This window comes from Oncorhynchus kisutch, linkage group LG5 (genome assembly GCF_002021735.2).
Source record: "Oncorhynchus kisutch isolate 150728-3 linkage group LG5, Okis_V2, whole genome shotgun sequence".
NCBI classification, from domain to species: Eukaryota; Metazoa; Chordata; class Actinopteri; order Salmoniformes; family Salmonidae; genus Oncorhynchus; species Oncorhynchus kisutch.
In genome coordinates, this window is record NC_034178.2 from 12,391,634 (window position 1) to 12,414,020 (window position 22,387).

A 22,387-nucleotide genomic window follows, 5' to 3' on the forward strand; every position below is an offset into this window, starting at 1 on the left:
GGGTTCTCACTGTTTCAATGGTGTGGCAGAGAGGGGAGGGCACACACACGTGTCATTTGGTGGCCAGAGGGGGCAGGGCAGGCACAGTTGGGGTGGCCCAGCTGGGAGAGAGAGAGAGAGAGAGGCTCTGGCACTAACCGGACTAATTTATGGATCTCCTGTTTTGTCTGCTGGTTTCATTACACACTAATTACAAAAGGCAAACATCAGTCTGCCTCTTGGTTAAATAAAGCTGTTGATGCTCTGCAACCGTCCATAGCAGTGACTCCCAACAATGTACAGCATACCACCGTTCTGCCTATGTATCAATTTCAGTCCACCCTATAAGCTCTATAGGCCTACAGTATAACATGTGGGTTCGGGTTACACCATACGATAGTTGAAAAGCAGAAGAGATGAAATATTGATCACATGGACAGTGTTTCCCGGGAGTAAATATAACAAACAGAAGAAGAAAAGGGCCCCCCAATAAACACACAGTGAAAGTGACAGGGATCTGGTGGGAAATAGGCGTTTTCCGACCCCCACTGGACAACTACTCAAAGCGTTGTCTAAGGAAGACCCGCAACAATATCAGGGACCCCACACACCCCAGCCACGGGCTGTTCACTCCTGTACTGCCTGGCAAGCTGTATCGGAGCACGGGGCCCAGGACAAGCCGTCAGACTGCTGAACACGTGAACCGGGACTGACCATTTGTGCTGACTCTCCACATCTTAGCACACGTGCACTCATTCACACAGCCTCACACATATATACGCACAACACATATACACACACACACCGAGATGTACGGAATTTGGCCCGACTACACGTCTGCCACAAGCAGTTATGTGTCAGTCTAAGACGATGTAAACATTGACGTGACCAATAAGGCCCAGGTAGCAGTGAATCTGTCAGTGTGGATATGTACAGCCTTTCGCTCTCCCTCCACCAGCTCTCCTTCCCAGCGCTTTGCTTTGCTTGGCACGTGTACACACACACACACAAGCGTACACACACACACACACGAGCGCGCGTACACATTAACTCTACACACACACATCACAACTGCTGCTATTAAGACATCTATTTATTATTTACTAAACTGCACAATTGAAACACTTTGCTCTCCATATCCCCCTTCCCGACACACGTGTAAATATTGCACTTTAAATGTGTAGAATGGATTCCTTGTATTTATATTATATTTCATCAAATGTATCCTTTACTACTTATCTTTTTCTATTGTTGTTGTCACATTATTGAGAGGTGAACCTCCAAGGCAGCCTTTCATTGTACCGTGTACACTATGCGTATCCTGTGGATATGACAAATACACTTGACTGGGACCTGGTTAAGAAGGACCTTCATAGGGCCTGGCAATGCTCTGGTGAAGGCTGAGACTTCATGTCATATGTGAATTGGTCCAACAATTAAGTCAGCGGCATCTCAGCTGAAAACAAATGCAACCCACTGGCAATCAAGCTCCTGCTTCCAGTCATGATGGACCAAATAAATAAATACATTACATGAACAAAACTCTGATCAAATGAATGTCACAAAATGTCATATCACCATTACCATATCAATTTCAGTAGCATAAAGCTTTTGTCACAGCACGTTCCCCTCTCTATTTCGTTTTGTGGAGACTGTTTTCCCTTTCGTTTTTTATTGAGGCGCTCTCAGAGTAGCGGAAAGCTATCAGGAGACTGCAATGCCTTGTGACAGCTCGGCAGCAGAGCACTGGAACAGTCCCCACTCCATCAGCTTTTAATGAGCATTAATTGCCACTTAAAGCAGAAAAATGTGTGACTGACACACAATGATCAACAATTTCCTGGCCTTAATAGTGGGTACCGTGGCTGGGACGGGTTCTTGCTCAGATAAGAGTGTCTTTGTCCCAACACTGTCTCTAGTTATTCTACTGTCTCACAAGTCATGGCAGAGAGAGACACAGAGAGACAGAGAGACTGAGAGAGACAGAGAGAGAGAGACAGAGAGACCGAGAGAGAGACACAGAGAGACAAAGAGACTGAGAGAGACATAGAGAGACAGAGAGCCAGAGAGAGAGACAGAGAGAGAGAGACAGAGAGAGAGAGACAGAGAGAGAGAGACAGAGAGACCGAGAGAGAGACAGAGAGAGAGAGAGACAGAGAGAGACAGAGAGAGAGCCAGAGAGAGAGACAGAGAGAGTGAGACAGTGAGAGAGACACACTAGGTTATAGGGAGATAATCATACCATCCACTAAATTAAAAGGAATCTAACAGGGCAGAGACTCAGGGGGAATGCTAATAATATATGGTATAAATCTGAACTAATTAATTCAATCGAATAGATCAAAACAGGAGAATTCTTTATATAGTTAAAAATCAACAAGGAGGCTATCTTGACAGATAAAAATGTATTCCTCTGTGCCACATACATTCCCCCCTCAGAGTCACCCTACTTCAATGAAGAGAGTTTCTCCATTCTAGAGGGGGAAATTAGTCACTTTCAGGCCCAAGGCAACGTACTGGTCTGTGGAGACCTGAATGCTATAACAGCAGAAGAACAAGACACTATTAACAGTCATGGGGATAAAAACCTACCAGGAAGCAACAACCTTTCCCTCCCCACATACCCCCATAGAAACAACTATGACAAAGTGAAAAACAAAAACGGAGTACAGCTCGTGAAGCTCTGTCGAACACTGGGTCTGTACATAGTCAATGGTAGGCTGAGAGGGGACTCTTTTGGTAGGTACACCTACAGCTCATCCCTTGGCAGCAGCACTGTAGACTACTTCCTCACCGACCTAAACCCAGAGTCTCTCAGAGCCTTCACAGTCAGCCCATCTCCCAAAAAGCAATTAGTAGCCAAAAAATACAATCTATTTTTTCTCTTTTTTGCCTTCAGCAATGAAGGTGTACATTTGGCTGTTTAGAACATAAACTTTATATTTGACAAATTAGCCTCCTTGGCTATTCTAAAAAAGCATTAGAGCAAACCAGAAATAACAGATAATGAAAAATGGTTTGATAATGATTGCAAAAATCTAAGAAAGTCCTTGAGAAATATATCTAATCAAAAACACAGAGAACCAGACAACAAACCAGACATACATCTTCGATGTGGGGAAACACTGAAGCAATACAAACACACCCTAAGAAGAAAAAAGGAACAGCACATTAGAAATCAAACAAACCTCATCATGAGGAATTGGCTATCCAAATGGGGATATGTGGAGAAATCACTTTGCAAACCTCTACAGCAATATAACAAAGAGCCCAGAACAAAAAGATATACAAGAAAAATTACAAATCCTTGAATCAGCAGTCAAAGACTATCAGAATCCTGTGGATACCCCAATTACAGAAGAATTATTGGGAAAACGATGCACTCTCCAACCCAAAAAGGCATGTGGTGCTGATGGTATTTTAAATGAAATGATCAAATATACAGACCACAAATTCAAATAGGCTATACTCAAACTCTTCAACATTATTCTCATTGCAGGTTTTTTCCCCGATATTTGGAACCAGGGATTGATCACACCAATCTATAAAAATGGAGACAAATTTGACCCAAATAATTACAGAGGAATTTGCGTTAACAGCAACTTGGGGAAAATTCTCTGCAGTATTATAAATAGCAGACTACATAATTTCCTTGATGAACAAAACGTCCTGAGCAGAAGCCAGATTGGATTTCTAAAATATTATCGTACAACAGACCACATTTACACCCTCCACACTCTAATTGATAAACAAGTAAACCAAAACAAAGGCTAAATCTACTCGTGTTTTGTAGATTTCAAGAAAGCATTTGATTCAATTTGGCACAAAGGTCTTTTTTTAATAAACTAATAGAAAGTGGTATTGGAGGGAAAACATATGATTTGATTAAATCAATGTACACTAAAAACAAATGTGCGGTTAAAATTGGCAACAAGCAAACAGACTTCTTCTCTCAGGGACGGGGAGTGAAACAGGGCTGTCCAATAAGTCCAACACTATTTAACATCTACATTAATGAATTGGCAAAAACATTAGAAGAATCTGCAGCACCTGGTATCACCCCACACAACACTGAAATCAAGTGTCTGCTGTACGCAGATGACCTGGTGCTGCTGTCTCCCACTAACGAGGGGTTACAGCAGCACCTAGATCGTCTTCACAGGTTCTGTCAGACCTGGGCTCTGACCGTTAACCTAAAAAATCCAAATATAATGATATTCCAAAAAAGGTCCGGAAATAAGGATGACAAATATAAATTCTATTTGGACACAGTTCTATTAGAACACACCAAAACTACACATATCTAGGACTAAATATCAGCAACATATATATTTTATATATAAATATTTCAATTTTATTTTATTTTTCGATATGTATACTTTGACAATGTAACAGGTAACAGCATTCCCTCCCCCACATGCCCCCCTGTCGCACGCTGGGTATGTACATAGTCAATGGTAGGCTTCGAGGGGACTCCTATGGTAGGTACACCTATAGCTCATCTCTTGGCAGTAGTACTGTAGACTATTTTATCACTGACCTCAACCCAGAGTCTCTCAGATCATTCACAGTCAGCCCACTGACACCCCTATCAGACCACAGCAAAATCACAGTCTACTTGAACAGAGCAATACTCAATCATGAGTCATCCAAGCCAAAGCAACTGAGTAACATTAAGACATGCTATAGATGGAAGGAATGCAGTTTGGAAACCTACCAAAAAACAATTAGGCAACAACAAATTCAATCCCTTTTAGACAATTTCCTGGGTAAAATGTTCCACTGTAATAGTGAAGGTGTAAACTTGGCAGTAGAAAATCTTAACAGTGTATTTGGCCTCTCAGCTCCCTATCAAATCAAAAAATCTCAAATAGAAAACTGAAGAAAATGAACAACAATGACAAATGGTTTGATGAAGAATGCAAAAATCTAAGAAAGAAATTGAGAAACCTATCCAACCAAAAACATAGAGACCCGGAAAACCTGAGTCTACGCCTTCACTATGGTGAATCACTAAAACAATACAGAAATACACTACGGAAAAAGAAGGAACAGCACGTCAGAAATCAGCTCAATGTAATTGAAGAATCCATAGACTCTAACCACTTCTGGGAAAATTGGAAAACACTAAACAAACAACAGGAAGAATTATCTATCCAAAATGGAGATGTATGGGTAAACCACTTCTCCAATCTGTTTGGCTTTTTGGCTCTATAACAAAGAATAAAGAGCAAAAACATATAGAGGATCAAATACAAATCTTAGAATCAACTATTAAAGACGACCAGAACCCACTGGATTCTCCAATTACCTTGAATGAGCTACAGGACAAAATAAAAACCCTCCAACCCAAAAAGGCATGTGGTGTTGATGGTATCCTTAATGAAATGATCAAATATACAGACAACAAATTCCAATTGGCTATACTAAAACTCTTCAACATCATCCTTAGCTCTGGCATCTTCCCCAATATTTGGAACCAAGGACTGATCACCCCAATCCACAAAAATGGAGACAAATTTGACCCCAATAACTACCGTGTGATATGCGTCAACAGCAACCTTGGGAAAATCCTTTGCATTATCATTAACAGCAGACTCGTATTTCCTCAATGAAAACAAAACAATGTACTGAGCAAATGTCAAATTGGCGTTTTACCAAATTACCGTACAACAGACCATGTATTCACCCTGCACACCCTAATTGACAACCAAACAAACTAAAACAAAGGCAAAGTCTTCTCATGCTTTGTTGATTTAAAAAAAGCCTTCGACTCAATTTGGCATGAGGGTCTGCTATTCAAATTGATGGAAAGTGGTGTTGGGGGTAAAACATACGACATTATAAAATCCATGTACACAAACAACAAGTGTGTGATTAATATAGGCAAAAAACACAAATGTATTCCCACAGGGCCGTGGGATGAGACAGGGATGCAGCTTATGCCCCACCCTCTTCAACATATATATCAACGAATTGGTGCGGGCACTAGAAAGGTCTGCAGCACCCGGCCTCACCTTACTAGAATCTGAAGTCAAATGTCTACTGTTTGCTGATGATCTGGTGCTTCTGTCACCAACCAAGGAGGGCCTACAGCAGCACCTAGATATTATGCACAGATTCTGCCAGACCTGGGCCCTGACAGTAAATCTCAGTTAGACCAAAATAATGGTGTTCCAAAAAAGGTCCAGTCGCCAGGACCACAAATACAAATTCCATCTAGACACCATTGCCCTAGAGCACACAAAAAACTATACATTTTTATTTTACCTTTATTTTACCTTTATTTTACTAGGCAAGTCAGTTAAGAACAAATTCTTATTTTCAATGACGGCCTAGGAACAGTGGGTTAACTGCCTGTTCAGGGGCAGAACGACAGATTTGTACCTTGTCAGCTCGGGGATTCGAACTTGCAACCTTCCGGTTACTAGTCCAACGCTCTAACCACTAGGCTACCCTGCCGCCCCTTGGCCTAAACATCAGCACCACAGGTAACTTCCACAAAGCTGTGAACGATCTGAGAGACAAGGCAAGAAGGGCATTCTATGCAATCAAAAGGAACATAAAATTCAACAAACCAATTAGGTTCTGGCTAAAAATACTTGAATCAGTCATAGAGCCCATTGCCATTTATGGTTTCCACCCACAAAATGAGGGTTAGGGTTAGGGTTAGGGTTAGGGTTAGGGGGGGGGTTAGGGTTAGGGTTAGGGTTACCAGTGAAGAACAAACACCATTGTAAACACAACCCATATTTATGCTTATTTATTTTCCCTTGTGTACTTTAACCATTTGTACATTGTTACAACACTGCATATATACGTAATATGACATTTGTAATGTCTTTATTCTTTTGAAACTTCTGTGAGTGTAATGTTTACTGTTAATTTTTATTGTTTATTTCACTTTTGTATATTATCTACCTCACTTGCTTTGGCAATGTTAACACATGTTTCCCATGCCAATAAAGCCCCTTGAATTGAATTGAGAAGGAGGAGGGAACACGTAGGTCATCATGTCTCTATTTCAACAGTAAGCTACAGTACAGCTTCAACAAATCGACAGTAAGCCTCTCTCTGGCTGAAATTGTTATCATGCTCAAAGTTGACCTAAAAGCTGGCAAAGCAATTAAGAAAACTGTAAGCTGTGTTGGCAGGGGTCTGTTTTCCTCTACTCCTCACGTAAGACGGCCTGATCTGTATGGAAGCTTCAGTCTGATCAGTGACCAGGGCTGAGCTCAGTTCAACACACACACTGGCACGAGTGTAGACACACAAACACACTGGGCACTGGGTTCGGGCTTAGCCAAAATAAACACGGCCATTGTTGTGAAAATATGGAGGCCTGTGGCTAGAGCAGGGTGTGTCTGTGTGCGTGAGCGGGTTCATTGATGGAACATAACAGTGCTTCGTACTCATACGTACGCACGCACGCATACACACACATGCACACATACACTCACCTAATTAGCAGGAATGCATTCTATGGGATCAGGCATACCAGACAGTTTTTCCAGGAATTAAGAAAAGCTTGTTGACAGTCTGATGGTGTAAGGTAAAGAGCAGGAATTTGGAGAGAGAGAGAGAGAGAGAGAGAGAGAGAGAGAGAGAGAGAGAGAGAGAGAGAGAGAGAGAGAGAGAGAGAGAGAGAGAGAGACTATTAGTTCAGTTTCTTCTTCATCTGCTAAATCTCATTATCTCTCTCTCTAATAGCACTGAGCACTACAGTAGGTTGAACCATGAGAAAATAGGTCAGTTGATGGGAAGGTACACTCTGGTAATCACACCAAAGTGACCTTTTAAGACCAATGTATTCCTGGACTGGCTACCTTGACATAGCAGCACAAGACTGGCCCTTTTGTGTCCACAAGGTTTGAATCTGGTGTGCTGCTGGAGTTTTTTCACCCATATCCCTTCTTCTTTTCCTTTTCAAAGGAATATATAAGTGGATTAACCCTGTTGTTTTTCATTCCAAAATAATTTAATCCTCAACTGCTCCTTTTCAGCGTATTGTAATGACAGCACATTGGTAGGAATACATTGAAAAACAAAAGAGACACTTTATTTTGTGGCTCAGTTATGAGAAGAGCTGTTGAACAATATACTTATAAAAGCTATATTTCTTTCATATTCAAGCCTTGGAACTGAACTTTCTAGTGCGGTTTCTTTGTTCGTTTTTGCTCTCTAGCCGAGGAGACTTATTTAGGCTTTTTAACTCGTTTCACATACATCTGTCCTGTTCTCTGGCTCCGTGTGGTCCACAATGTCCTCATCCATTACTTTCCCATTGGCTCTAGTCAATTCATCATGGACCAGTCATAAGCTCGTTAGCACAGGGCCTCCTCTCTCTCATGCAAAATCACAGGGAGTTCATTTACCAAAATGACCTGGAACCGTCATGGTTGAGACTCATTCAAATCAATCGAACCATGGAGGTAAAAACACACCAGATCTACTCTACTCCGGCCACTGAGGTTTAGCTATCGTTGTAACTCAACACAAAGCCAAGGCTGTGCCAAGGCTTAAGACAGTCAGGCACATTTGTAACCCACGTTGAGTGGGGAATCCATCCTTTGTGAGCGAGACAACCGTGGCAACGGTCTGCGGGAGGCCTTTACAACAGAGTGTATAGAGGAAACGTGGAGATACACTCAATTAAACAGAGCTTAGAGAGGAGGCAGGCACAGGAGGGGGTGACCGGGTTAGTGTGACGGCACAACGCAACCAGAAAATACAACAACACCATCATCACCTCATCTCCTCTAGTTGGAGAGACATCGAAAAAAAGGAATGCGCTTTCTCTAAATCAAACGGTATCCAGTCCGGAGGTTTCCAGTCCCCAGTCTCCGGTCTCCAGAGCCTCCATAGACGGCCTCCAGTCCAGAGCCTCCAGAGACGGCCTCCAGTCCGGGTTCGGCGAAGTGGGTCCCCACATCAGATGTGCCAACAAAGTGGGGTGAGCCAGTGGTGGGACGGGGTCTGCGTCCCGCACCTGAGCCGCCACAGTATAACACAATCTCAACACCTCTTTCAAATGACTAAGAACATTCAATAAGGAGGGCACAACGGTTGATAAATGAGTTTCAAATATCTTCTATTTACTTAGTATATCCTCATGTCTCTGAGGTTGCTTGAGGCATCATAGGCATCACTTACGACCAGTTTCATCTGAAGCATATTTGTAAATCTTCTCATAATTTAGTCTACCAATATTCAACTTATAGTGCTCTATCTTAACAAACCTAACACAATGATTCATCTAAGCGCTGGCGGTAGCACTATAGGTTCTGAGGGTGGTGTCAGAAATATTTCTTTGCTATTTTCACACCCGGAATTATGACTACAATAGCTGGCGGTGGCGTGAAAGGGCTGGGTTTTGATGAATAAACAAGTTGTAGATGTGACGAGGGCTTGGCCACACACTGGCTTAATACGGCATGCTTTTGTCTCACGTTCTGTAGGTCATTGACGTCTTTGCGTTGTCAACTCCAATTCTGCTGGGAGCACGGAATATTCTTGCCCTGGTCCATTGTGGATTGATACTACAGTTAAATAGCATAGGCTACAGTAACGAGTAATAGCTCAATAATAAACACGCCAAAAAACGGTGTTTCCAACATTCCAACAAGAGCTTTACATGTCTTTACGCATTGCACTTCTCCTCAAATAAGAAATACTAGGCTCCCATGAATTGTATTGTATGTGTGAGGCACGTTCTCAAATAGCAAGATATAGCCCAGGCCTACCTTTGATACCGCATTACAGGACTGAATCATTTAAATACGTTTTGGAGGAGAGTGTCTTTGTTAACCCGATGAGAGGTGCTTTTTGGAGATGGGGGTTGGATACTGAACAAGTTAAATGAAGTATGCAGGTCGGCATATGTGTGCAGTATATTTTCAAGTCAAGGCACTCTGACGAATGAAGCATTAAACACCTTTTACGGATGGGCTATTTTGCAAGGCCGGGATAATAAAAAAAGACACGACGCATTGCTGTTGATGTCACAGCCGTTAAAAGAAGAGGACCAAGGTGCAGCGTGGTGAGCGTACATTCTCTCTTTATCTGGAAAATGACGCCGAACAAAACAATAAACACGACAAAAACAAACCGTGAAGCTAAAGGCTAAGTGCCTGAAACAAAGTCAACTTCCCACAAACACAGGTGGGAAAAAGGGCAGCCTAAGTATGGTTCTCAATCAGAGACAACGATAGACAGCTGTCCCTGAATGAGAACCCTACCCGGCCAAAACATAGAACTACACAACATAGAATACCCACCCCAACTCACACCCTGACCAAACCAAAATAGAGACATAAAAAGGATCTCTAAGGTCAGGGCGTGACAGTTGAACCAGGCTTAGTAGCCTAGGCTTAGGGTAAGGGTAGCAGGGGGCTTAATATGAAATGGAAAACAATATTTCTAAATAGGATCGGGTCAGAAGCATGATATGTTAAATGGCTTCTCTTGTTCCATGGCACTGTGTACACACAGTGTACTAGCACATAGAGGCTGCTGCCTGCATACAGACTTGAAATCATTGGCCACTTTAATAAACGGAACACTAGTCACTTTAATAATGCTACTTCAATAATGTTTACATATCTTGCATTTTCTCATTTCATATGTATATACTGTATTCTATAATATCTATTGCCTATGCCACTCTGTCATTGCTCATCCATATATTTATATATTCCATTCCTTTCCTTAGATTTGTGTGTGTTAGGTATTTGTTGTGGAATTGTTCGATATTACTGCACTGTCAGAAATCGAAGCACAAGCATTTCACTACCCTCGCAATAACATCTGCTAACCATATGTATGTGACCAATAAAATGTGATTTGATTTGATTGGACACTAAGGCCTAAATGTTTTTAAGCACAACATTCGCACGTCTATACAAATTACTAGGCCTCTGTCAATTGTATCGTTGCCTATATTTGAGGCAGGTTAAAAAATATATATATCAGCAGTTGATATGGAGGACTGAATAGTTTGGAGTTTGGAGTACCATTTCTTTATAAACTGGTCTTTACACAATATTCAATTGTCACCACATGAATGATTTTCGACACTAAGCTGCACATCTGGAAACAGCTCAGCTGAGTCATGTCACAGCTTAACATTTACATGTGAGTCATTTATCAGACGCTCTTAGCCAGAGGGACTTACAGTAGCGAGTGCATGCATTTTTGTACTGGTCGCCCTGTGGGAATCAAACCCACAACTCTGACGTTACAAGTGTCACACTCCACCAACTGAGCCACACAAGGCTATTACCATGACATTAGCAAAACATGACCAAAAAACTCAAATAAGTCAGGCTTTACGGTCTGGCTTGATTGTTTCCATCCTTATGTGACCCATACCCACACACCCACCCTTCCTGTCTCTCCCGCTCCTTATCCCTCTCCTTATCCCTCTCCCTATTCCTCTCCCTTATCCCTATCCCTTTCCCTCTCTCTCATGACCACTCCTTCTTTGTGACAAAAACCCTGTAAAGATTTCCCTATGTGTACTCCAATGCCACTCTGAATATCTCCAATGGTCAGACTCATTAACAGCCTCTGTCAGACCCAGGGCACAGTGGCAAAACCATTCAACTAATGATCTACCAATGTTAAATGATGTACAGTGCGAGGCTACTTGTACCTCAGTCAACCACCCATTGGTCAAAACCTATAAAAAGAAAGCCACGTCACATTCCATTACCCAGAATCCTCAGCCATCCTACTGCACAACACAAATGCTGTGATGACGTATTAGTTGCCAGTTGAATCTAAAGAGCTATGCTAAACTTCCATTTAAAAATCACACAAGCTCTTCACTAAAAAAGCCTGTAAAACATAACATAGCTCATCTAATCCCTGCACATCAAATAGCATTTTTCATATTTTCACATAAATAATGGTTCACTACAAAGGCTACACAAGAGTGGTATACCCATGTGGTACCCTTAGTTTGGGTGAACTGGTGCAAAATGGTGCCATCGAATGCAGGAAGACCCACAGCTATATTCTGTAACTAGGTTATATAGTAGCTAGCCATGTCTTTGGTAATCGAATGAGGTGCATTGTGAATAATGAAAATGTATGAGGGGAGAAAACTACATCATATTTCAAAGCACTCTCAGTAGGCCATTTGAAACCCCTTTATTCATAGGTTACCTGGATAATGGCCAGGATAAAATACGCACCTATGCGATGCTGTTAAACCAGTCTCGATTAAGGTCAGGGTAGGCTATGTTTGGTTTTTAATCAAATGAAATGAAATTGGGGGAAAACAATTGTTTTCGAGGACACACCTCAAATATTGCCACCCCTACCACCTCAGCACAAGGGAGATGATGTAAAGACAGATACATTGCCGAACCTCGCTTTAGGGCTGGAAAATGCCCGTGTGCCAGTGATGACGAAATTGCAGACTAACGTGGGTTTGACACTTGCGCCTCCTTAGCGCCAAAAAGAAATAGCGCTTTAGTGTGTGAACGTTTCTTTATAAACTGGTCTTTACACAATATTCAATTGTCACCACATGAATGATTTTCGACACTAAGCTGCACATCTGGAAACAGCTCAGCTGAGTCATGTCACAGCTTAACATTTACATGTGAGTCATTTATCAGACGCTCTTAGCCAGAGGGACTTACAGTAGCGAGTGCATGCATTTTCGTACTGGTTGCCCTGTGGGAATCAAACCCACAACTCTGACGTTGCAAGTGTCACACTCCACCAACTGAGCCACACAAGGCTATTACCATGACATTAGCAAAACATGACCAAAAAACTCAAATAAGTCAGGCTTAATTGTTTCCATCCTTATGTGACCCATACCCACACACCCACCCTTCCTGTCTCTTCCGCTCCTTATCCCTCTCCTTATCCCTCTCCTTATCCCTCTCCCTATTCCTCTCCCTTATCCCTATCCCTTTCCCTCTCTCTCATGACCACTCCTTCTTTGTGACAAAAACCCTGTACAGATTTCCCTATGTGTACTCCAATGCCCCTCTGAATATCTCCAATGGTCAGACTCATTAACAGCCTCTGTCAGACCCAGGGCACAGTGGCAAAACCATTCAACTAATGATCTACCAATGTTAAATGATGTACAGTGCGAGGCTACTTGTACCTCAGTCAACCACCCATTGGTCAAAACCTATAAAAAGAAAGCCACGTCACATTCCATTACCCAGAATCCTCAGCCATCCTACTGCACAGCACAAATGCTGTGATGACGTATTAGTTGCCAGTTGAATCTAAAGAGCTATGCTAAACTTCCATTTAAAAACCACACAAGCTCTTCACTAAAAAAGCCTGTAAAACATAACATAGCTCATCTAATCCCTGCACATCAAATAGCATTTTTCATATTTGCACATAAATAATGGTTCACTACAAAGGCTACACAAGAGTGGTATACCCATGTGGTACCCTTAGTTTGGGTGAACTGGTGCAAAATGGTGCCATCGAATGCAGGAAGACCCACAGCTATATTCTGTAACTAGGTTATATAGTAGCTAGCCATGCTCTATTCAAAACATGTGATCAGATTTGTATTCTTCCTTCAAGTGTTACACTGTTTATGTTCATTTACATTGCTGCTGATGTAACGCAGGTATACCATTTAAAGTGTTCAATCCATTTAATGAAACGCAGCTTCTTCCATTTACATTTAACCAATTGTTGATCTATAGTGTAACATAACGTGTCACGTACGTCAGTGAGCAGTGACTTTTATCCAAACAGACTTACAGAGACGAGATATGTTCACACGTGATCATATTGTTGATCACAGGGAAAACCGCCACGGGGAACTCAGGAGGACCCATCATACTCCATTACATTTAGTCCTTTAGTTCTTCTCCCCTCCTTTCATTCTTTCCAATATCCTTCTCTCCTCCAGTTTATGTTAAGCAGTATGGTGGATGGGAGGGAAGGAAGGGACTTCCTGGGAGTCTCTGCTCCTGGTATATTAAATTCAAATAACCCCCTGTGGTGTCCTCTCAAATAGTAACCCTGTTATTGCCTCTCCACAGACACACGCGGATCCAAACGCAAACCTCCAATCTCCCCGTCCACTTCCAAATAGATGGGGGGAACCTACGTGACGTTATTCAGTTATTCCCCGTGCAGCATCTTCAACACAGCTCTTACCCACGGCAGAGTCGGGGTCATGCCCACTGTTTCCATTCGACTCACCTCAACAACCATTATAAAATCGACTGTCTAAAACAAACATTTTCCTCCCTCCGTCTTATAAATGATTGAAGCTCATTTCCTTTCAATTATGCATGACGCATCACCAGCGCCAGAACTCAGCGCCGGCCCTGCAGCATCATCCTAAGACAGGAAGGACTGTAAAGGTGTGATTCGGACATAGAAAATGGATAGAAATATGTTTCTGTATGCCATTGATGAGTTTATTGAGTAGTTCAGTACTGTCTTTGCATCATGTATGTGGTGGTGTGTCTCGGGAAGAAAATGTGAAAGGATACAGCGTTGCAACATTTCTTAGAAAGGCCTCGCCAAGACAACACATTTATTTAACACATTTAGAAGGAATTGGGATCATACAATCTGATACCTTATTTTCAGCACAAAGTCCAATTTCAAATAAATAATATCATATATAATAACTATATTTTATTTTATTTTTAAGGAAATGTCCAAATAACTGGTCATATCTAAGTCACTATAGTGCATATCCTAAGCTTAAAACCTCCACACAGTTACCTGCAGCCAACACACACACACGTGCACACACGTGCACACACACACACACACACACACACACACACACACACACACACACACACACACACACACACACACACACACACACACACACACACACACACACACACACACACACACACACACACACACACACACACACACACACACACACACAATCACCTGAGAAGAAGTTCTTGGTCCTCAGGTAGCTCACGCTGAGCCGTAAGATAGAGAGTTTATCCAAGCTGGAGGTGACCTCTTCTGGGAAGGGCAGTAGACTGGCCAGACGGTCCAACTCAGAGTTCAGACGGTCCCGGTGGCGCTTTGATGGGTTAGACTTGGTCCCTCCAGATGGAGCTGTCTGTTTCTCTCTGAGCAGGAGAAGAGACATGGGGTTTATTAGGGTTTATTAGGCTCATTCTCTGAATATTAATAAGAAGGTAAACAGTGGACATATTACCACTCAGTACTCACTTTTGGTCTTTCACTTCGATGCTAAATGATAAAGCATATAATTAAATATTGGTATTAATAATAATAATATATGTTTAATAATAAATAATCATCACATCAATAATAATAACAATAATAACAACAATATGATTATAATTATGTTCTTATAAGTTTTCGCTCCTATTTAGCTTATTTTTTAAACAGTTATAGATAAGCAACAATAACACTGTAAATACAGTGTGAAAAAAATATTAATAGTCAAGATACAAGTACTTGAACGTTTCACACGATACAATAATGGCACACTGAACTATGAAAAATACTGAAACGAAAATTAATACAAAAGGCCTGAGAATGATGAGCACGAGCACTGCGTGCCCTGCACCTGTGCCCGGAGTACTGGCATGGGTTCGTTAGGATTCGAATGGAACCATCTCTCTCCATCTGAATTGAACATCACTTCAACCATTTGACCTCATCATGATTACGAGTCAAATTTTAAAAAATGTTATTTTTATTTAGGACATTATGCATCACTATCCTGACACAATATACTATATAGGATAAACATACTGCTTATAATATATAAATATCCACATCTGTCTGCACCAAAGAATATTGAAGATATATACATGCTATTTGGATGGATCGTGAGTGACTATCATGTCATATAGCGTTGTTTCATATATTATCAAATAATAACAAATAACGTTATGGTGTGCCATTTTAGTTCATTGTGCAAGCCAATGCAACGTTTAAAAAAACTCTCACTTACTCTCTTTGCACCGGTTTTCTTCTTTTCCGTCCAGCATACATGGTTGAGGCTTTACTGCGGTATAGCCAAATTATTCAACGTTAAGTGAAGACCGAGACGACCTACATAAACCCGGTAATGGTTGTCTAATAACCCATCTACTCATCCCCAGATCTTGTCCAGAAGGAACACTGTTTTCAAGAATGGATCAAGCAATGCACCGATGAATCAGTCCTCTTGTCCTACATCAATGTCGTTGATGTTTGTCAGGCGGTTCAAATAATTACGGCCACAAACTAATACTGACAACGATTGTATAAACGCTAATGCATTTAAACTAAACGCCGTATCACAATGAAATAGAGTTTCCCAACAAATATGCAATGCTAAATTGACTTTCGTCAAAAAGTGTCAGCAGCAAGTGCATCCCTTCCGCCGTGTTTAACCGGTGCGTAAAATGCTGTTGACATCCGATATTAAATGCCTTCCTCGTCATGCAAAGTCCATGTCATCATTCGTTTCGAAACAAAGTTCAAATTAGTGGGAAAAAAATAGAAGAGGAAATAATAACGACATTGAAATATGTTGCCGTTTTTTCGCTAACGCATCTTTGCAAATCTCCTCTTGTGGCACGAGCAGCTAAAGCGCGCTCTCAAACTGAGCCCACAACCCCCTTCACAACCCAGTTAGGCCGAGGTACACGCATTGGACTGGACTGACCAGGAAACCCGCACAGATTTGTGCAAGAGCGCGCAAGGATCAGAGGTGGAGGCGCGCGAATCAGAGGCCTTGAGTTAGAGGGCGCGCGCAAGGATTAGGCCTCAGGTTAGAGGGCGCGTGCAATTAACATAAATAGGATCAGCACAAGGGTCCATTTGGTCACTGGCACAACTATTTGTGAAGTTGGTTGGCTATTAGGCTTTGCAATTATATATTTACTGAAGTTGGAAAACCTTTCAGAAGTTTAAATAAATAGACAGGTATAACTAAATCTTGATTTGCTCATTTTGGTTATGCCCTTCTATTACTAAAATAACCACGAGGACCTTTCCTCAGGTGAGATAAGGAAACTTCAAAACCTTCCAAAACTATTTTTTTATTTCTTTCTTGTAATAGCCCCAGTTGTGTGCAAACATGTAAAACCAGAAGGCTTATGGTAATGTTATGTGAGTATGCTCCCTCTAGTGACCAAAATGAATATGACATAAAACCGTTTCATAAGTGGCTGGGTCAAACTACTACTTCTACTTTTACAGATGACATAACATGGCATAAAGTAACATAGCATAACGTAACATAACATAGCATAATATAACATACATCTTTGAAAAATGTACATCTTTACAGATAAAATAATGATTGGAAATAAATACTCCAACTGCTCCCTCCTCCTATCCTGTGGGAATGAAGGCCCTCAGGCATACCATATCAAAAATATGCAAACATAGAGCAAATCAGAAAGGGGCAAATCATTTTTTGCGGAACTGTAGCTTATTAACAGAATATTCCCAAATGTACCACAAAAAGGATGAAAAATAAATGGGAGAGGGATCTTGGGACCCAGATCACAGAAGATCAATGGTCTGAGATGAATGAGCAATCCCAGAGAGTTTACATTAACACAAGATACAAGCTTTGTCAGTACAATTGTATTCATAGAGCTTATCTTACACCTGAAAGAATGAACCTCTTGTCCCCACACTGCCCTCGCTGTAAAACAGAGACAGGTTCTCTATTACACAAGACATGGGCCTGCTCTGAACTTGGTAGCTGGAGATTGAAAGTACATCTAACTTCCATGATGACGATCCTTGGTGATCTATATACGATTTACAACTCACCTCTCAGAGAATTAAGAATGTATTTATTTAGCTTCCCTATGACTGAGGCCAAAAGACGTATAACTTTTAAATGGAACCAAGAGGATCCTCCCCATATCACTCAATGGATTAATGAGGTCAGCCACTAGAAAAAATAACATGTGATATGCAAGGTGTCCCACAGTCCTTTCATAAAACTTGGGATTCCTGGATATAATAGATAGAGCCATTATAACATTTGATCATTGTTGGGTGTATGGTGTGTGATTTGAGGTAACATCTTGAACAGAGTACCCCAACTGGTGGCATGCGAATGGTTATATTTGGTCTCCCAAGTTTTCTGAGCAAAAAAAATGTCATTTGAAATCTGTTGAAATCTGTTCACAAGTATTCCCACGGATAATAGAGAGACATACTATACTGTATGTGATTGTAAACAAATAATAATAATGAATAATAATTTATTGGATTCAAAAAGCACTTTTCTACCAACTGAGGTACTCAAAGTGCTTTACATAATAGGGGGAAATTTGTAGCACCCACCTCAGCGCAGCGACTATTTTTGTGCCAGAACGCTCACCACACAACAGCTATCAGGTGGAGAGGTGAGGAGTGATGTATGCCAATTAGGAATGAGGGGGATGATGGAATGTGGCCAGGATGGGAATTTAACCTTGACACCGGGCTGAATAACCCTATTCTTACAATAAGCGGCATGGGACTTTGAATTGCCACAGAGTCAGAGACACTCATTTTAACATCCCATCCGAAAGACGGCTGTCACATCTGCTCATGCTCCTCCCCTCGGGCGTACGACGTTGCCAGAGAACTAACCACCCGTCCTGGGATTCATCATTACGCACACCTGGCACTCATCATTACGCGCACCTGGCACTCATCATTACGCGCACCTGTGAATCATTATGATTCACACCTGGACTCCATTACCTTCATAATTTCCTCCCCTTTATATGTCACTCTTCCAGTTTCATTCACCAGTTGATATTGTTCTTGTGTGTTGGCATTCTGCCTTATGATAGTGGCGTGTTCTTGGTTTCGTTGTTTTATTAAAATGTTTCACCTGCTTCCGACTCACCGCCCCATCATCACAGAATACCAACTCAAAATATGGACGCAGCAGGACAACCGGACATCTCCCAGACGATCAATGGACAAGGTGACCTTCTTCGTCAACACCATGACCAGCTGGCTCAACTGGGGACGGCCATGGAAGATGTTCTCCGCAGTCCACAACGTCTCAACAGCGGAGGATATTCTAGAGCCAGTCTACCCAACGAGTCAGCACACTCAGCCCATTCAGCAACCCGCTAAGGTCAGCGATGCCCGTCTATCCCTCCCGGAGAAATATGAAGGGACACCATTCAAATGCCGTGGCTTCCTCCTTCAGTGCTCCCTCTATTTCGCACATCAGATGGGAGCTCCCACCACCGAGATGTCTAAGGTTGCCACGGTTATTTCTCTGCTGACTGGGCAGGCATTGGAATGCGCTACGGCCGTCTGGGAGGTAGGAGAGGAGGAGCTTGAGTCTTATGAGTGTTTAAATGTATTTTCAATCATCCCGAGGGTCAACATCCCGGAGGAATATCAGGATTTAAGGGAGGTATTCTCCAAGACCTGCACTACCTGTCTCCCTCCTCATTGCCCGTGGGACTGTGACATTGACCTGTTTTCCGGTGCTACACCTCTGCGCAGACGCATCTACCCTCTGTTGGTGTCTGAGACCCAGGCCATGGAGGACTACATTCAAGAGGCACTCCAACAGGGTTTCATCCGCAGCTCCACGTCCCCTGCTTCGGCTGGTGTCTTCTTCGTGGCCAATGAAGGAGGATTACGCCCTTGTATCGATTACCATGGACTCAATGGCATCACCACAAAGTATCGTTACCCTCTCCCGCTGGTGCTGTCAGCCATCGACCACCTCCGTGGGGCACGGTTCTTCACCAAACTGGACTTGCAGAGTGCCAATCTCATTCGTATCCGGGAGGGGAATGAGTGGAAGACTGCATTCAGCACGATGTCTGGTCACTATGAGTACTTGGTTATGCCCTTCGGCTTAGCTAATTCTCCATCAGTGTTCCAGGCATTCGTCAATGAGGTGTTCAGGGACATGCTCGGACGACAGGTGATTTTGTACATTGATGACATCTTGATCTTCTCTACCAACCTGGAGGATCACATCACTCGCGTTCGAGCAGTCCTGGAACTCCTCTTGGCTAACCACCTGTTCGTCAAGGTGAAGTGCCAATTCCACCAGAGGACTGTCTCCTTGGGCTACCAAATCACCCCGCAGGGAGTGAGGACGGAGGACAAGAAGGTAGATGCGGTAAGGTCATGGCCAGTCCCAACCAAAACCAAGGGGTTACAATGGTTTTTGGGGTTTGCCAACTTTTACCACCACTTCATCAGGAACTTTAGCGACGCCGCTGCACCTCTCACCTCCCTCCTCAAGGGTGGGCCTCTTAGGTTGATGTGGTCTCCAGCAGCCCACGAGGCCTTTCGTCTCAAGGGGCGTTTCACCTCTGCCACCTTGCTGAAACCCCCAGATCCCACGCTACCTTTTGTGGTTGAGGTAGACTCATCGGAGGTGGGTGTGGGGGCAGTTTGTCACAAAGACAGGGGCCCCACTAAAATTGTATCCTTGTGCTTTCTTCTCCAAGAAACTGTCCCCCGCAGAGAGGAAATACGACATTGGCGATCGTGACCTCTTGGCGGTGAAGTTGGCATTAGAGGAGTGGAGACACTGGCTGGAAGGTGCCAAGGAACCATTCGTCATCCTCACCGACCATCGGAACCTTGACTACATATGGACAGCGAGGAGACTGAATTTGTGTCAAGCCAGGTGGGCCCTCTTCTTCACCAGGTTAGACTTCATGCTGACCTATCACCCAGGTTCTAAGAACATCAAGGCCGATGCCCTGTGCCATATCTACGATTCGGGAGAGGCTCCTGTCCAGAGGGCACCCATAATCCCAACCTCCCGAGTCGTGGGTCCAGTGGTTTGGGACGTAGATGTGGACATCCGCCAGGCTCTAGCGAGGGAGCCCGCAGCCAGGAATTGTCCTCCCGCGCGCATCTATGTTCCCACAGGGATAAGGGATCAGCCGCTGACCTGGGCACACACAGCTGTCGTCAATAGACATCTGGGTATTTCTCGCACCATCCATTCATCACTGAGAAATAATGGTGGCCCTCCTTGGTGCAAGATGTTACGCGGTATGTCAACTCCTGTTCCGTGTGTGCTCAAACCAAGTCCCCCGGGATGCTCCAGCAAGGAAGCTCCTGCCGCTTCCAGTGCCTCAGCGACCTTGGTCCCATCTATCCATTGACTTTGTAACTGATCTTCCCCCTTCTGATGGTTTCACTACCATTCTGGTGGTAGTGAATAGATTCTTCAAGTCATGTCGGTTAATCCCTCTTCCTGGTCTTCCCACTGCTCTCCAGGTTGCTGAGGCACTCTTCCAGCAGGTCTTATGGCCTTCCGGAGGACATCGTCTCGGACTGTGGCCCCATATTCACATCCCGAGTATGGAGGACCTTCTTGGAGAAGCTCGGGTTCACGGTTAGTCTCACATCCGGGTATCGGCCTCAGTCTACCAGGCAGGTAGAGAGGATGAATCAGGAGCTGGGGAGGTTCATGAGGAGTCACTGTCAGGACCGGCAGGGTGAGTAGGCACATTTTCTTCCTTGGGCAGAGTACGCCCAGAACTCTCTACTGGGTTGACCCTTCCAGTGTGTGTTCGGTTTCCAGCCGGCACTGGCCCTGTGGACCCCGGCCCAGACGGCGGCTCCTGCGGTAGATGAGTGGTTCAGGCACGTGGAGGTGTGGAACAATGCGTCCGTGAGACTCCAGTGCGCCGTCCATCGTCAGAAGGAGCATGCAGACAGTCACTGCAGGGAGACCCCTGTGTTCCATCCTGGGGATCGCGTCTGGCTCTCTATCAAGAACCTCCCACTCTGCCTACCCTGCAAGAAACTGAGCCCCTGGTTTGCGAGGCCATTCAAGGTTCACCGGAGGGTCAATGAGGTGACATACAGGTTACAATTACCCAGTCACTACTGTATCTCACCCACTTTATGTCTCTCTTCTCAGGCCGGTGGTTCCTGGTCCCTTAGCTGATGCTGTCCCCCACGACACACCTCCACCCCACCTGGACATCGAGGGGAGCCCAGCGTATGCAGTCAGATCCCTACTGGACTCCTATAATCGTGGGGGTCGGCTCCAGTATCTGGTGGACTGGGAGGGGTATGGCCGAGGAGCGGTGTTGGGTTCCGGCGGAGGACATTTTGGACCCCAACATCTGTGATTTCCACCTTCGCCGCCTGGACCGACCCGCGCCTTGTCCTCTGGGTCGTCCCCCTCGTCGACGTCGTCCTGCGGCTGGAGCTGCACGTCGCCAGCTCCAGCCGTCGCCAGAGTACTAACCACCAGTCCTGGGATTCATCAGTATGCACACCTGGCACTCATCATTGTGCACACCACCTGGACTCCATTGCCTCCCCTTTTATATTTCACTCACCAGTTGGTATTGTTCTTGTGTATCAGCATTCTGCTTTAGGTTAGTGTCGTGTTCTTGGTTTTGTTTTATTAAAACGTTGCACCTGCTTCCAACTCACCACCCCATCA

At 43.6% G+C, this 22,387-nt stretch overlaps 2 protein-coding genes across 2 annotated transcripts in view; one reads left to right on the forward strand and one right to left on the reverse strand.

The window, feature by feature from the left end:
* The window catches only part of ahr1b (aryl hydrocarbon receptor 1b), an 81,429-nt gene extending 64,825 nt beyond the window's left edge, over nucleotides 1-16,604 (reverse strand). The window contains exons 1-3 of the mRNA XM_020482626.2: nucleotides 15,944-16,604; nucleotides 15,190-15,210; nucleotides 14,896-15,086 (exon numbers count right to left, since the gene is read on the reverse strand). Of these exons, the coding sequence (XP_020338215.1) occupies nucleotides 14,896-15,086; nucleotides 15,190-15,210; nucleotides 15,944-15,984 (253 nt within the window). The 5' untranslated portion in view covers nucleotides 15,985-16,604. The remainder of the gene's footprint in view (nucleotides 1-14,895; nucleotides 15,087-15,189; nucleotides 15,211-15,943) is intronic.
* Nucleotides 16,605-18,781: 2,177 nt separating this feature from the next.
* LOC116374078 (uncharacterized) lies at nucleotides 18,782-22,185 on the forward strand. Its single transcript, XM_031823858.1, has 6 exons — nucleotides 18,782-20,332; nucleotides 20,421-20,840; nucleotides 21,014-21,093; nucleotides 21,205-21,322; nucleotides 21,512-21,787; nucleotides 21,877-22,185. The coding sequence occupies exons 1-6, from the start codon at nucleotides 18,815-18,817 to the stop codon at nucleotides 22,183-22,185; spliced, it is 2,721 nt and encodes a 906-aa protein (XP_031679718.1). The 5' UTR covers nucleotides 18,782-18,814.
* The last annotated feature ends 202 nt before the right edge of the window (nucleotides 22,186-22,387 follow it).